Here is a 13572-nt window from a genome sequence, read left to right as displayed (position 1 = left end):
ACAACGGAGACGGGAGGTCATCAATACCTAATGCCCACTGGGAGCTAAAGGCCCAAGAAGAAGAATTACTTAGCTGAACTAAAGTGGCCAGAGGTTAGCACAATTCCTCTTCCATGGCAAAAACTTGCAAAACTGTGCGTGTGTGTGCACGTGCGCCCTTAACTCCTGATGGAGTCGTCGGGATCCCGTCATGACAAGATTTTTGCACCGATCTTTTTGGTGGTTGCTCATCTTGGGCATCTGAAACCTGGCAGAGCCTGTCCTTCTCCAGGTGGTTTTATTTACGAGGTTGAGTTGCCAGCTCGACACTCAACCCAGGCACGGATGGAAAGCATGGGAGGGAGCCGGCTGGATTCGAACTCGGGACCTTTCGCCCGGCAGTCACTATGCCACCGGCCAGCATATCTGTCAGTTTATCTACATGCAAATAAATTCACCAAACATAACTGAAATCGTCAAATACAATGCAAGTATTTAAGTATCATTATATTAACAAAATAAATTATGTCATACTTTGGAATGAAGCATGCTATAGCGACTTTTGGCATCTTCTAACTTCTCCCTCACTAGAGTGCTGGTCACGGAGGGGTCGATAGGGGCCTTGAAGTCTTCACTTGTGTTAGCTTCAGCAAAGGCATCAGCAGCATCCAAAACCTTTTGCCCAGAGATCGTGATGTATCTCAGATCACCCTTATGAGAAATAACATCCTCAGAGAAACCTTTCTGTTTCTGGAGCTTGACTTGCAATGAATTGGAGTCCATTTCACCAGCTTTTAACTCTTCCAGATCATACTCAGACTGAACTAGCCAGGCCTCAAACTCACCATGATCTATTAAAAAAAATAAGATGGTTATCAAATAACTGAGGTGGTTTATGCTTTAGAGCATTCAAAATGGTCAGAAAATGCCCCAAGTTATTTAGATTTAATCTGTAATAATTACTACAGCTAATCTCTGGGTTGTAGGTATACATATCTAGGGTGCCTAAGACTTTTACACAGTACTATAATAATTCTATGTGTGGCACCATACTGCTGCAACAAAAAAATATTTCACGACCTATGTGAGTGATGATAAACCCAATTCTGATAGGGGTCTCTATTGTGGACTGAGAGTAGGAAAGGGGCAGGGAGAGGGGAATCATGGTAGGGAGAAGGGGAAGGGAGAGAGGAAGGAGCAGGATGCATCAGAGAGACATTCTGTAAAGATTAATAAACCACAATTGTTTGAATCAAATGACCTTGCTGGTGTCTCAAGGGTGGATGTGTCTGCACCCACACGACACCTCACCCCCCTACCCCACTGCCCCAGCACTCCTTTGCCACCTGTCCCACACCCCTCCCGCAGCACACCACCCTCGCCATTCCCAACATCTTTTGCTCCCGTCAGACTTACCTTACTCTCCACTCCACACTGACAAATGCAGTACTGTGCAAAAGTCTTAGACACTTCAGCTATATATATGTGCCTAAGCCTTTTGTACAGTGCTGTATTTTAATAAAATAAAAATTCATGTTATTCCAAACCACATGCAGCTTCTTGTCATCTTACTTAATTCTTTTCAACTCTGAGTAAACAGATTAGTATTGAAATTTGGAGAATGAATCAATTCTTTCAATTACCTTTCAGAAATTTTTGGAGTTCTTCCTGTAAGGCATGAACGTGTTTCAGCTGAGTGTCTGCGTGTAACAGTGCTGCCTCATACTGCTCCTTCAAATCGTTCAGATTACTCTGCAATTGTCTCTTCTCTTCTGGCAAAAGATTATGGCCATGCTTGTCCAGAAAAGACTGAGCTGACTGCGTCGCTAACACAAAAGCTTGCTGCTGTGATAACAACATTTCATGATGTTCCTAAATAAAAGGCAACGTGTACTAGGGTCAGTTTCATTGCTACAAATTGTCTTGGGGATCTTAAGATTTCTATTTAGTGGTAATACAATTGAAACATACAAACGAAAAAAAAACACATTACAGTGCAGATTTGCTTCGAGTCTAAAACCTTTAAGTAGTATTATCATATCAGATACCCAATCAATTATTTATTACAAGTCATCTTGAGATGGTTTGATTCCACATTCCAAAGGCGAATGGATTAGAATTATTTAGATGTGGGCATGCTAGTTAATGCCAAAACTGTGATGACACTAGTGGGCTGCCCTTAGGACATCCTTGGACTTCCTGCTGAAACGCCGACTGTACTCTTTTCCATAGAAGCTGCCTGGCTTGCTGAGTTCCTCCAGCATTTTGTGTGTATTCTTCCATTATTCCTTCACGAAGAGGACTCTGCAGCGTGACGAACAGTGACTTTGCCATGTCAGATGCATTTTCGGTTCTAAAATGGCAGCTATGAATAACTTGCAAGGCTGGCTTATTAACAATTGATCACTTTTTAGGGTGACTGGAGTCACCAAACTGGGAAAGGACCTTCTTCCCTGAAGGTCATCAATGCCCAGATTCTGTGACTATACATTTTCACTGAGTTTAGCCATTTTTAATTTAAAAATTAGCATGGTGAGATGTCTCTGGATTGTTAGTCCAGATTCCCCAGTCACTGCTTTGTTAATGGTGAGTAAAATACACCGCTTCTACCTTTCACTGCTTGCATGGCTATATAACAATGAGCAGAGTGTAGCATTTAGTTATAAACGTGGTTCAAAAGGGTCTGGAAGGTCTTTGAATATTATTGGGGCAAAGCAATCGTAGTTCAATTCAAACTTAATTAGAAGTTAGGTTGGTCAATATATTGATAGAAACATATGACTCTTCAGGACAGTGACATTACTTCAGAACTATTTAGGACTTCTGATAAGACGTCTATTAACTTTGAAATGTTAATAGTTTATCTCTCCCCAGACACCGCTCCTGTTACTGATTATTCCAGGTTAATAACATTTGTAGTATTTTGTTTTGGCTACATAATAAATTGTTTAATTTAAAGGTCAGATTTAATTTAAATCTGAAAGTTGAAAATTTACAAGGGTGTTGCCAGGTCTGGAGGACCTGAGTTATAAGGGAAGATTGAATAGGTTAAGACTTTATTCCTTGGAAGATTGAGGGAGATTTGATAGAGGTATACAAAATTAAGAGGGGTATCAATACCGTGAATACAAGCAGGCTTTTTCCACTGAGGTTGGGTGGGACTACAACCAGAGGTCATGGGTTAAGGGTGAAAGGTGAAAAGTTTAAGGGGAACATGAGGGGACTCTTCTTCACTTAATTTGTCACGTGCATCAAAACACCCAGTGAAATGTGTCACTTATGTCAAATCAGATCAGTGAGGATTATGCAGGGCAGACCGGAAATGTTGTTACGCTCCCAGAGCCGACACAGCATGCCCACAACTTATTAACTCGTATGTCCTTGGACAGTGGGAGGAAACCCATGCAGTCTCCAGGAGAATGTACAACTTCCTTATAGACAGCAGTGGGAATTGAAACCTGTTCTTACAAATGGCACTCCATGTTTGAAAGTTTGAGAAGGTCAGCATACCCAGCAATTTTATTTCAGATTCCCAACAACCATGCTATTTCCAATGAATAATTTGACCTTTCCCACGTATGCCTCCTTCAGATTTGCCCTCGTCTTATTGTTACCTTCCTCTGTCTTGCACTAATTATCTTAGTCTCTCCAACTATCCATCCCTCTATCTTCCCTTTTCTCTCCTCTCAGCCCTCTCTTTCTCTACGTCTCTTCCATCTCTAACTTCTCCCAATTTAAACAAAAGGATGACCTGAAGCATTAATTTTGTTTCTCCCTCTAAAAAAAAACCTGCTGAGTATGTTGTGTTTTTATTTTTGATTTCCAACAGCATTTTGCTTTCATAGTAAAAGTGGCAGCAGGTTCCACAAACAATCTAGTAAAGCCAATTTTTGCAAAGAATCAAAATGTGAAATAGAAAATTCTGGAAATAGATGCGACCTGGTCTGCTACGTATTTTCAAAATTTTAAGATGTTTATCAACATTGGGTGGTGCGATAGAGACATGTCCACCAAAAGAGGTGCAAGATGCCCCTATGCCCCTCTCCTCCACTAGCCTGCAGGTCACCCTTGGGCAAGGTGTGGCACCTGCTTAGTTCCCTGCTCCGCACCCGCCCCCCCCCAGTCCAAGTCACATGAAGCCAGGAGAACAGGTGGTCGATGGTCGTATGAGCAGCTGGTGCACATCACAAGTCCCAGTTACGCGACCACTGACACCAGGCAGACTATCTCTGGAGAGTATTGATACTGGCTGTGGTCACCTATCTTGTAAAGACACTGCCCAGAAGAAGGCAATGGCAAACCACATCTGTAGAAACATTTGCCAAGAACAATCATGGTCATGAGACCATGATTGCCGATGTCATACGACATGGCACATAATGATGATGACCAAAATTGACTTCTTGACTCTATGATGTACAAAGATTCTCTTTAAGCTATGACATTAGTTCTATGGGACATTAAGGACAAAAGAACAGAGCAGTGATTTTCTGTTTTTCCATTAAACATGCGCATGTCCAAAGCCCCTGGAGGAGTTTATACCTTCAGTGCCTGTTGCTGCTGGTTCAGGTTTCCTCCCATCCCAGCGAGAGAATCCATGGCATCATTCTGGCCTTGCGGTTGTAAACCATTTCCGAGTGCATCCACTTCATCTTCACCGATACCAAGTAAACGCTTCTCATTCTGTTTCTCCTGGGGCCCTGCTTGATGGGAATGCAACACTGCCTGCTGCCCCAGGGCTGACAGCCACTCCAAAAGACTGTCTATTTTAACCTTGTTTTCTTCAAGTTCCTCTTCTGCTTTGGCCTATAATCACAAAATTCTATTAGTTCGAAGATATGATGAAGTTTTCACATAAGTTCCGATGCTTTTCAGCAGCATTTAAAAATTCTCTCCTGTAGTTAGGCAAAGCTCCTGTGTGTAAATTCTGTGACCACTGCAAACCACTTCAACTAAACATGAACATAATTTGGAAGATGTGTAGCTCAGGTTGTTGATGCTTGGGTTGAGTTCTTCTCCAATCTTGGCAACTTACTTGCAAACATTTCGTTACCATGCGAGGAGACTGCCTCAGTGCGCTGCTGACTGTGACGTGTCCTCCGAATGGTTGGCCTTAATATACTTTCACTCAGCTGACTGGAAAGTATATAAAGGCCAAGCATTTGGGGGACACATCATAATCAACAGTACACTGACAATGTCTCCTCACACGGTGACAAAATATTTGCAAATGGCCAAGATTGGAGAACTACTCAACCCAATCAAACTTGAACATGGATAACCATATGGTCTTGCCCACAGATATGTCTTAATGGGAAGGAGATTAAAAATACTAAAAGACCAGGCTCTGCTGCAAAAACAGGCACACTGACACTCTCTAATTATACACACACACACAAAAATGATCTCGCCCACTCCATTTTCTCCAACTCCACCCCACAGTTTCTCTCTGCCCTGCCTTTCTCCGCTCCCCCTGAATTTACCTTAGCTCTTAGCAGCTTGCATTCTATCTTCTGTATCCCAATGTCCCCCACCTTTGTAAAAAAAAAACACACCCACAAATCTCCACCTGCAGGTCAACTGCTCTCTCCTAGTGTGAGGCCACCACCACTTACCCTCCTACATTTCTGTTCTGTTGTCTATCACTGTCCCACCACTATCAACATGATCCTTGGTTGTACAAAGCCTATGGCATAGCCTAAACCTTGTGAGTCTCTTCTGGAAAACTGAAATCTTCAGTCACGTGCCCCGTGCTCTGTACATTGGCGAGAGCTCCATTGCTCATAATCACCTTGCAGAGTAGCTATTTCCATTTCTCCGCCTCCTACACCAAAGGCCAAACCCAAGTTAACTTTCAGTTGCACAACCCACCACCATTTCTCACTGTGCTACAAGTGGCACAAAGTCCATCTGCATCATTGTTACTTGAAAAGCTAACCTGCGCAGGACAATTACTTTAGAAGAAGGATAATAACAAAGCTTTTATGTTCTTATCCATCTTATTCTGTCTAGGAATTATCTTTTATACAGCTGTTGATTACTATGTGCAAACTTGATATTTTCATGGCCAAACTGTCATTTTCTATGCTAACTATAAAAATGTTATATTCTAAGCATCATTAAATTGCTGCTATTTCAATCTATTCTTTAAAACATTGTTTGCCAATATAAAACAGCTATTGCAGTACAGTACACCCATGGTATGGAAAGGCTGTGTTCCTAGAAAATCATAAGACCAAAGATATGGGAGCAGAAATAGGCCGTTTGGCTCATTGAGTCTGCTCTGCTATTTCATCATGGCTGATCCATTTTCCCTCTCAGCCCCAATCTCCTGCCTTCTCCCCGTATCCCTTCGTGCCCTTGACCGCTCAAGAACCATCAAACTCTGCCTTATATATATACCCAATGACGGCCTCCACAGCCACCTGTGGCAATGGATTGCACAGATTCACAACTCCCTGGGTAAAGAAATTCCTCCTCATCTCCACTTTAAATAGATGCCCCTCTATTCTGAGGCTATGTAGCTATCCATCTGGAGATTCTCTGTAACGCCAAGATCTTGACAAAAACTGACGAAAATTACTGGTTCTTTTGCATTTTAGGTTTGTTCAGTTATTTTTCTCCCTGACACAAATTCTGTAAGTGTTAATTTTTATTCTGCATCTCAAATCTTCTGGTAGTGACTTATAAATTCCATAAGGGTGAATTTCCATTCCTTGAACTGCTGTAACTTGAGAATATATTGTAGTGACTTTTAACACATTTACAGATTTTCTCTCAGGCATTACCTTTTCGGTTTCTTGCTGGACAGCTTTTGTTAAGGCACTGTCTACTTGCTTCTGAAGTTTCTCAGCACTTTGACTCAAGACTTTGTGCTGAGCTTTAACTTCCAACAGTTTCGTTTCAACTTCCACCAGTTCTTCCGAATCTAGCTTTCCCTGGTTTTCCTCCAATAAATGTTCTGTGGCTTTGATCACATCCTCCATAACAGCAGCACGTGATTGCATGTCTTTTTGTAATGCCTGTGAGGAAATGTATCAGCAAAGATAATTTAATCAGAATTTTGTGGAAAAAAAAATAAAAAAACTAATGACAATCTATTTTACACCTATATGTACTGTTCTTCCTGCCTGGATCAAATTCCTGTAACCTTTTTTTAAGCACACATTTATTTAAAACAAAAGATTATTCCCCAAATTCCAAAGGATTTTGCCCTAGTAAACTTGCTATATTCGGTTTTAGTCACTAGATGTTGAGCCCGGTAAAGTTTCTACCCCATCACTTGTGAAAAGTCTTGGACCAAAATGCCTACAAGTCTTTTTTTTAATCATGAGAAATTTCAACACATTTGTTCAGAAATCCCCATATCGGTTCCTGAAGTTCCTAAAACGGTTAGGTTCTATAGGTGGAATAAAATGCTCAGATACAAACATCCATTGATTACTGATTTCTGACACAGCAGAATTTCTCTCAAGCAACACAAACACACAGAAAGTCTGCAGCTGCTTGGATTTCCAGCATTTGCAAACTGTCTTGCGTTGGAGAGTTTCTCTTAAGATGTGCCTGTTCTGAAGTCATCATAACACTTAAGATCCCATTGAATTTTGCACAGACATCCCTTCAGTACAAAGACTGTCCATTTCATACCACTGTACAGTTGAGAAGTAATTGATATTTGTATCAATGATAGAAAACAGGTCATAGTGAGCCCACTGCTATGTCTTTTTTATCATACAGAGTGGATCCAATTGGAAATTCTAAAAACAGTTCACAATTGCTATTTTGTTTTGAAGCAAATTAGTACAAGCAGTTTGAGAAGTAGAACATATATCGGAATAGCTCTGCTTTTGCTAACAACCTCAATGACATTTGTAAAGGTACTGAATTTCATTTGAATTATCAAACTGGAGATCTAATAAAAAGTGGTTTATGAAAAGAGTTTAAGTGAATTGAACTCTGAAATGATGGTCCATCTCATAAAAAATTATTTCGAGGAAAGGCAAATTGCAAGCTTTAATGCACAGAAACGTTAAAAATCCTGTGCTGAAAAAATAGTTAGCTCTGCTGCATCTGAAGAGTTAAGTCAGGTATAAATTATAAACACGCATTCTGCTTTTGCAGAATACCTGAAAGATAATTCTGATTTACTCCTCTCTACGCCGAACTGATGCTGTGGCCTGCAAATGGCAGGCTTCTGAATTAGCCGCTGGCTTTGTGTCTGTGGGCTCACTTTCGTGAACTTCAATTCTGGATGCCATTTGCTTACTTTTATTGTTTGCACGATTAGTGTTCTTTCTCCTCAGCAAACTGGGACGAATCTCAAGGCTGTGTATGGTATACATGCTTTGATAATAAATGTACTTTGAACATCAGGTGATACGTTTGCGTGAGCTCATTTGTAAATATTAATTATAATAGATTTCTCAATTGCAGCTTCTCCATGATACATTGTGAACACACTGCTCCGTGTGACTTTTTGTGCTCCGTGTGACTGCTCCTTTTTGACTTGTAATGCTTTCACCTCAATGCCGCACTCTTTATTTATGAATTTCCTCTGTCTTGCTTTCTCAAGTGTTTAATTTAACGTTCCTTTAGAAGTCCCCGTGCCAGCTACCTCCTGTGCAACTGACAGCAGTTTAACCAGTTTGTAGGTCAACTCTGTCCCGGTCCTGTCGCTCTGATTATCTTTCCAAGTTTCTCACCAAGCTGGAATCCCAGGCCAGACTGCTACTGTCCTGGCTGAGGACTGAAATGTGCAGCTACTGTTACAGCAGAAGCACGTCTGGATATTGTATTTACTTCGCTACTGATGACTTTGCAGTTGAAAAATATCCAACTCAAATTACATAAATAATAAATAATAAGTACTGGGCAACAAACTCCAAGTCTTTTAGTATGATTTACACAATCTTGTTTAAACATTTCTAAGGAGCTGCTGCTGCATTTCATTTTGTTGGAATCAACTGAATGTCAAGTGCACTCTTCCTCATAGCAAGTTCCACTTCATAGGTATATTAGCTTATTTGAAAAATCCCACTTTAATTCATTACAACCATATTTACTAAACCCAATTTACAGTGCTAGAAATAATCATTAAACTCGCTCTATTTCTTTTTAGTGACATTGGCCTGCCGATATTATTCCTTCAGGTCATCTAGAAATCCCTATTATTTCTGCTCCATTTCAGTAATGAAGCCTGCTTTAAGTCAACATCCAGATTCTTGAGACAGAGTGTTGAAGTGGAAGTTGCCTGTTGTTGTGGGGTTCAAAGTAAATTTATTATCGAAGTATGCTACCGTGGGGCTCTAGGTTCTGCTTTTGTCCTTCAAAAGAGGATCTCCCTTTCTTTTTGCCTTGTGTTCAGATCTGATGATGGGGAAACAGACTGATTTAATGCAGAAGGTGCTCTTTGATCATAGAATTGCTATCACAAACCTGAATCGCATTCTGTTGCTCGTGAAGAGCTGGCAGGTCACATTCACTCACTGCCACCTGGTGACTGGCTACCATGTTAGCTGTCTGAGACAGCCAAGTACCGATCTCATCCAACTTTTGCTTGCATTCCTCCTGTTGCTCCTGTCGAGACTGTAAAGAAACAAAAACGTATATTCCCCATTTCCATTTGTGTTCTGCTAACTCTCATAACCAGCATTTTCAAATATAACCCTAGTGTTATCTATAGAATATCTCTGGCTGGGTGAACACGACAGATATATAGCAGATTTTTGATATAAACCAATAAAACTTTAACATTAATTGATCAAACTCAATCATGAATATGCAGTTGTCAATAAAACTTCCAGTTCATTCAATTATAATTAAGAATTTATATAGAATATTTAAGATTTTGAAAGCTGTGCTTGAAAATAAATCATTTGTAATCTAGTAAACTGGATGGATGGAAACTGCTTGATTAAATTTCAGGACTGATGAAAGAAAATTAGTGGGTGCTGTTGCCAGTTAGAAATTAATGTATTGTAACTTATAGATAAAAAGCTTACAGTATACAGTCAGATATCCATGAAGAATACTTGGCTGAGACAATTTTTCAAAGAGCTGCTTGAATGTAAATAGCCGTCACAAGCAATCTGCTCTCATCTCCAGCCCTTAGATACACTACAGATACCACATTATGAATTAGTACAATTGAGCAAGATGTGTCACAAATACTTAGGGAAGTCATTGTGTGGAGACTTCACAGAAATATGTTTTAGAAGCAGCAAGGAATCAGTTGTTATTGAACGACAATGACAAGAACTATTAGCACGTGGTCTTGCAGTTATAAACCACAATGAACACTTCAATGACCATTTTCAGATCCACTGCAAAGCATTATCTTCATTATGTGAGCCATTGCGGTTAACGGAACAAAAGTATCTGGAAAAGGCAAGGCAAACAGGTTACAAGATTGACTCAATGAACATTGGTTAGGAGGGTTACTGAAAGCACTGCAGCTGAACAAAAAGACACACAAATAATCAACACGGTCTGTTTAGAATGCACATATATGCACAATATACACACTGGTTCAAATCCCATGGAATTTCTTCTCAGTACTTGGGTTATGCACCATATACCCAATTCACATTAAACCATACTAAAAACAGCTGAGCACATTTTCTTTAAAACAGCCAATGGACCTCAGTTTATTTCTAATTTAAGTCTATTAAGTGAAATTCTGTTAATCCAGCACACATGGCACTTTGATGGTGACAGATTAGCAAATTTTCCAGACTATCAGATGCCATTTAATCAATATTCCCACAGATTTTTTAAAATCCACCTTTTAAAAGGTGTGATTACTGTAGTATTTCAGTGAGTTCGAGGCGCTTAAAGGGGGAGTGGAAAACAAGAACCGGTAAATTTTGAGGGAGCCTGGGAAATGGAACCAGGTAAATTTCAAGACAGGGTGGTCAACAAAATCAGATGAGTTTAAAGGCAGGGCAGAAACCAGAGCCCTGGTGAACAGAAACGGAGGTCGGAACCAGAACTCTGGTCATCAGAAGTGGAGTCTGGAAGAGCAGGCAGAGGGGACAGAAACCCGGGCCCTGATGGCAGGAAGGTAGTGGCACAACTGGAAAGGAGCACACCCACCAGAGAGCCAGTGAGTGGAATCGGAGGACATGAACTAAGGCCCTGGTGAGTGTAAACTGTAAACATCGTCTGGTGAGCCCGATACTGAACCGTTTGCAGGATAATGGATTATTGGAGTTTAATTTATATATCCAATATATTAGTGTTGAAATCTCTAGAAAAACCTTAAGCAAATGGCTTCATTTCCCATTTTCATTTCAGGCACTTACTTGACATCCTTTAAATATTCAAAATAATTAAATTCTTACTTTTGTCCATTGGTATTTAATACATTATATCCCATTTGACACTTTCGTTTTATAAATATCTACTAAGTTTTAAAGCTTATTAAGTCGAACTGCTGCCTAGTCCAAACCTTCTTGGATTCCACAGGTATTTTATCCTGAAGTTGAAGATCTGGTGATTCTGTGTGTGCCTCATTTTTTTCATAAATATCTACGAGTGACCTGTGTCCCTCATTTAATTGTTCATGCAACAGTTCGATCTGTTGTCGTCTTGAGTCACGAGCAAATTCCGAATTAAACTCCAAGTCAGCAATATTTGCTTTAGTGTGTGACGTAGATTCGTTAAGCTCCTAGAAAAGGAAGGGAGGACCAATTAGCACCCCAAATTGCAAGAACTCAACCCTAAATTTTATTATTGAATTAAAGACTATAGAGAAGATCAATAAAAATATTTTATAGGAGTAACAGAACAACTCCAAAATCTGTTGGGGTTTGACTCGATAAATTATATGATTGTCAAGGAATTTCATATATTTGGAATAAAAAGTATTTAAATACCAAAATCTTATTTTGGCACACTTGGATATTGGAATAAAACATGTCCAATTTCTAATGCTCATAGGATAATTAACCTATCTTCTTTGCTTCAAGTCATTACTGAATCGGCAAGCTGTGATTATCTACAATTTTTATTTTCAGTTTCTGAGGAAAATGGGAGAAGGCAATGGTTCAAATACATATTGTCCATCACAAACAAAGCAGTGTTTTTTGAAGCTAGCCATGTTAAAATTTAGTATCTGGCAATCTACCAGGACTTGAAAGTGAATTGAAACCTAGTGATACTCATGTAGCTAAAATGAGCAATCATTTCAAAGCTGGTTCTGAAAACAACCAAGGAAAAAAAAGTTACTTCATGATTTTAGCCAGAACAAATTTTGGGCCAAGGAGAAATCAATGAGCACAATGTTTCCCAATCTGTAGCAACAGCATTACTTTTCTTAAGGCTGTTTTAATTCTGTGATATGAGCAGTTTAGAAGGCATTCAAAATCTACACAAGTTATTTTACATCTCACAAAGTGATAGTGTTATGAAGTTCTTTAAGTAACTAATCAACACCACAGACAAATTCTATAACTAACTACTCCAATGCAATTAATCAATAGCGCAATCCCTCTCTTATCTTGTTGATTCCAGAGTGTCTCACATTATCTAAGCTTCTTGTTTGAGAAAGATCTTGTAACGGATCCGCTATACACGAGCAAAGTATAGGAAATTCTAGTTAAGATTTCCAAGGTTGCCTCTCTCCTGTTGCAGTTGGAGGTTCCCACCCACCTTGAAAGGGCATCGACCAAACCAGCGCCCAAGAGGAGCACAGTGAGCGGCATTCACATCTACAGTAATGGGAGTGGTCTGACAGGTTGATCATGGCTAGAATTAACTCCTGCCCCAGTAAGGCCCTGGGCCCACTGCTATTTGCCTACTGACACTGATCATACAGGTCTATAGCAGATACAACCTCACTAGCTCAACACTCAGCCCGGGTCAGGCTGCTCAGCATTCCACACCATCATCCGCTCCATACTAATCAACAAGCTTCACACCTGGGCCTCTGCAACTGGATCCTTGACTTCCTCATTGGGAGCAAACAGTCAGTACAGATTGGAAATAACAAATCCTTCTCGTCAACAGTCTATCCAGTTACACCTCGAGGATGTGCCCACTGCTCTACTCTCTCGATATCCACAACTGCGTGGATAGGCACAGCTGAAACAGCATTTACAAATTTGCCGATGACTCAATCGTTGGAAGAATCTCAGATGGTGACGAGGAAACATACAGGAATGAGACAGATCAGCTGGTCAGTGTCACAACAGCAACCTTGCACTCAGCATCAGTAAGAACAAGGAACTGATTGTGGGCTTGAGGAAGGGGAAAGTCAGGGGAACACACACCAGTTCTCACTGTGGGGTCAGCAGTAGAAAGGGTGAACAGTTTCAAGCTTCTGGCTGTCAACATCTCAGATGATCTCTCCTGGGTCCAAGGCACAGGTCTTGGGCAATCATAACAAAGGCACGCCAGTGTCTATATTTTAGTAGGAGCTTGGGGGCGATTTGGTGTGTCAGCAAATTTCTCCAGGTGTACTCTGGAGAGCATTCTGACTGGTTGCATCTCCGTCTGGTATGCACAGGAATGCAGAGAGTTGTAGATAGTTGTCAAATCCCAGCCAGCTCCAATTAGCCTCTCCACCATTGAGGACCACTTTAAAAGGCAGCA

The 13572-nt window shown here is 40.4% G+C and overlaps 1 protein-coding gene across 1 annotated transcript in view; it reads right to left on the bottom strand.

Annotated features, from left to right (window-relative positions):
* LOC132383464 (microtubule-actin cross-linking factor 1-like) overlaps positions 1–13572 on the bottom strand; it is a 509885-nt gene that overhangs the window by 176672 nt on the left and 319641 nt on the right. Inside the window, exons 41-46 of the mRNA XM_059954443.1 lie at positions 11429–11647; positions 9415–9564; positions 6768–7001; positions 4522–4785; positions 1623–1851; positions 514–830 (exon numbers count right to left, since the gene is read on the bottom strand). Coding sequence (XP_059810426.1) covers positions 514–830; positions 1623–1851; positions 4522–4785; positions 6768–7001; positions 9415–9564; positions 11429–11647 — 1413 coding nt within the window. The remainder of the gene's footprint in view (positions 1–513; positions 831–1622; positions 1852–4521; positions 4786–6767; positions 7002–9414; positions 9565–11428; positions 11648–13572) is intronic.

Source organism: Hypanus sabinus, chromosome 30 (assembly GCF_030144855.1).
Source record: "Hypanus sabinus isolate sHypSab1 chromosome 30, sHypSab1.hap1, whole genome shotgun sequence".
Lineage (NCBI taxonomy): Eukaryota > Metazoa > Chordata > Chondrichthyes > Myliobatiformes > Dasyatidae > Hypanus > Hypanus sabinus.
Note: the sequence above shows the minus strand (reverse complement) of the source record. Positions and strands in the feature narration are given on the sequence as shown.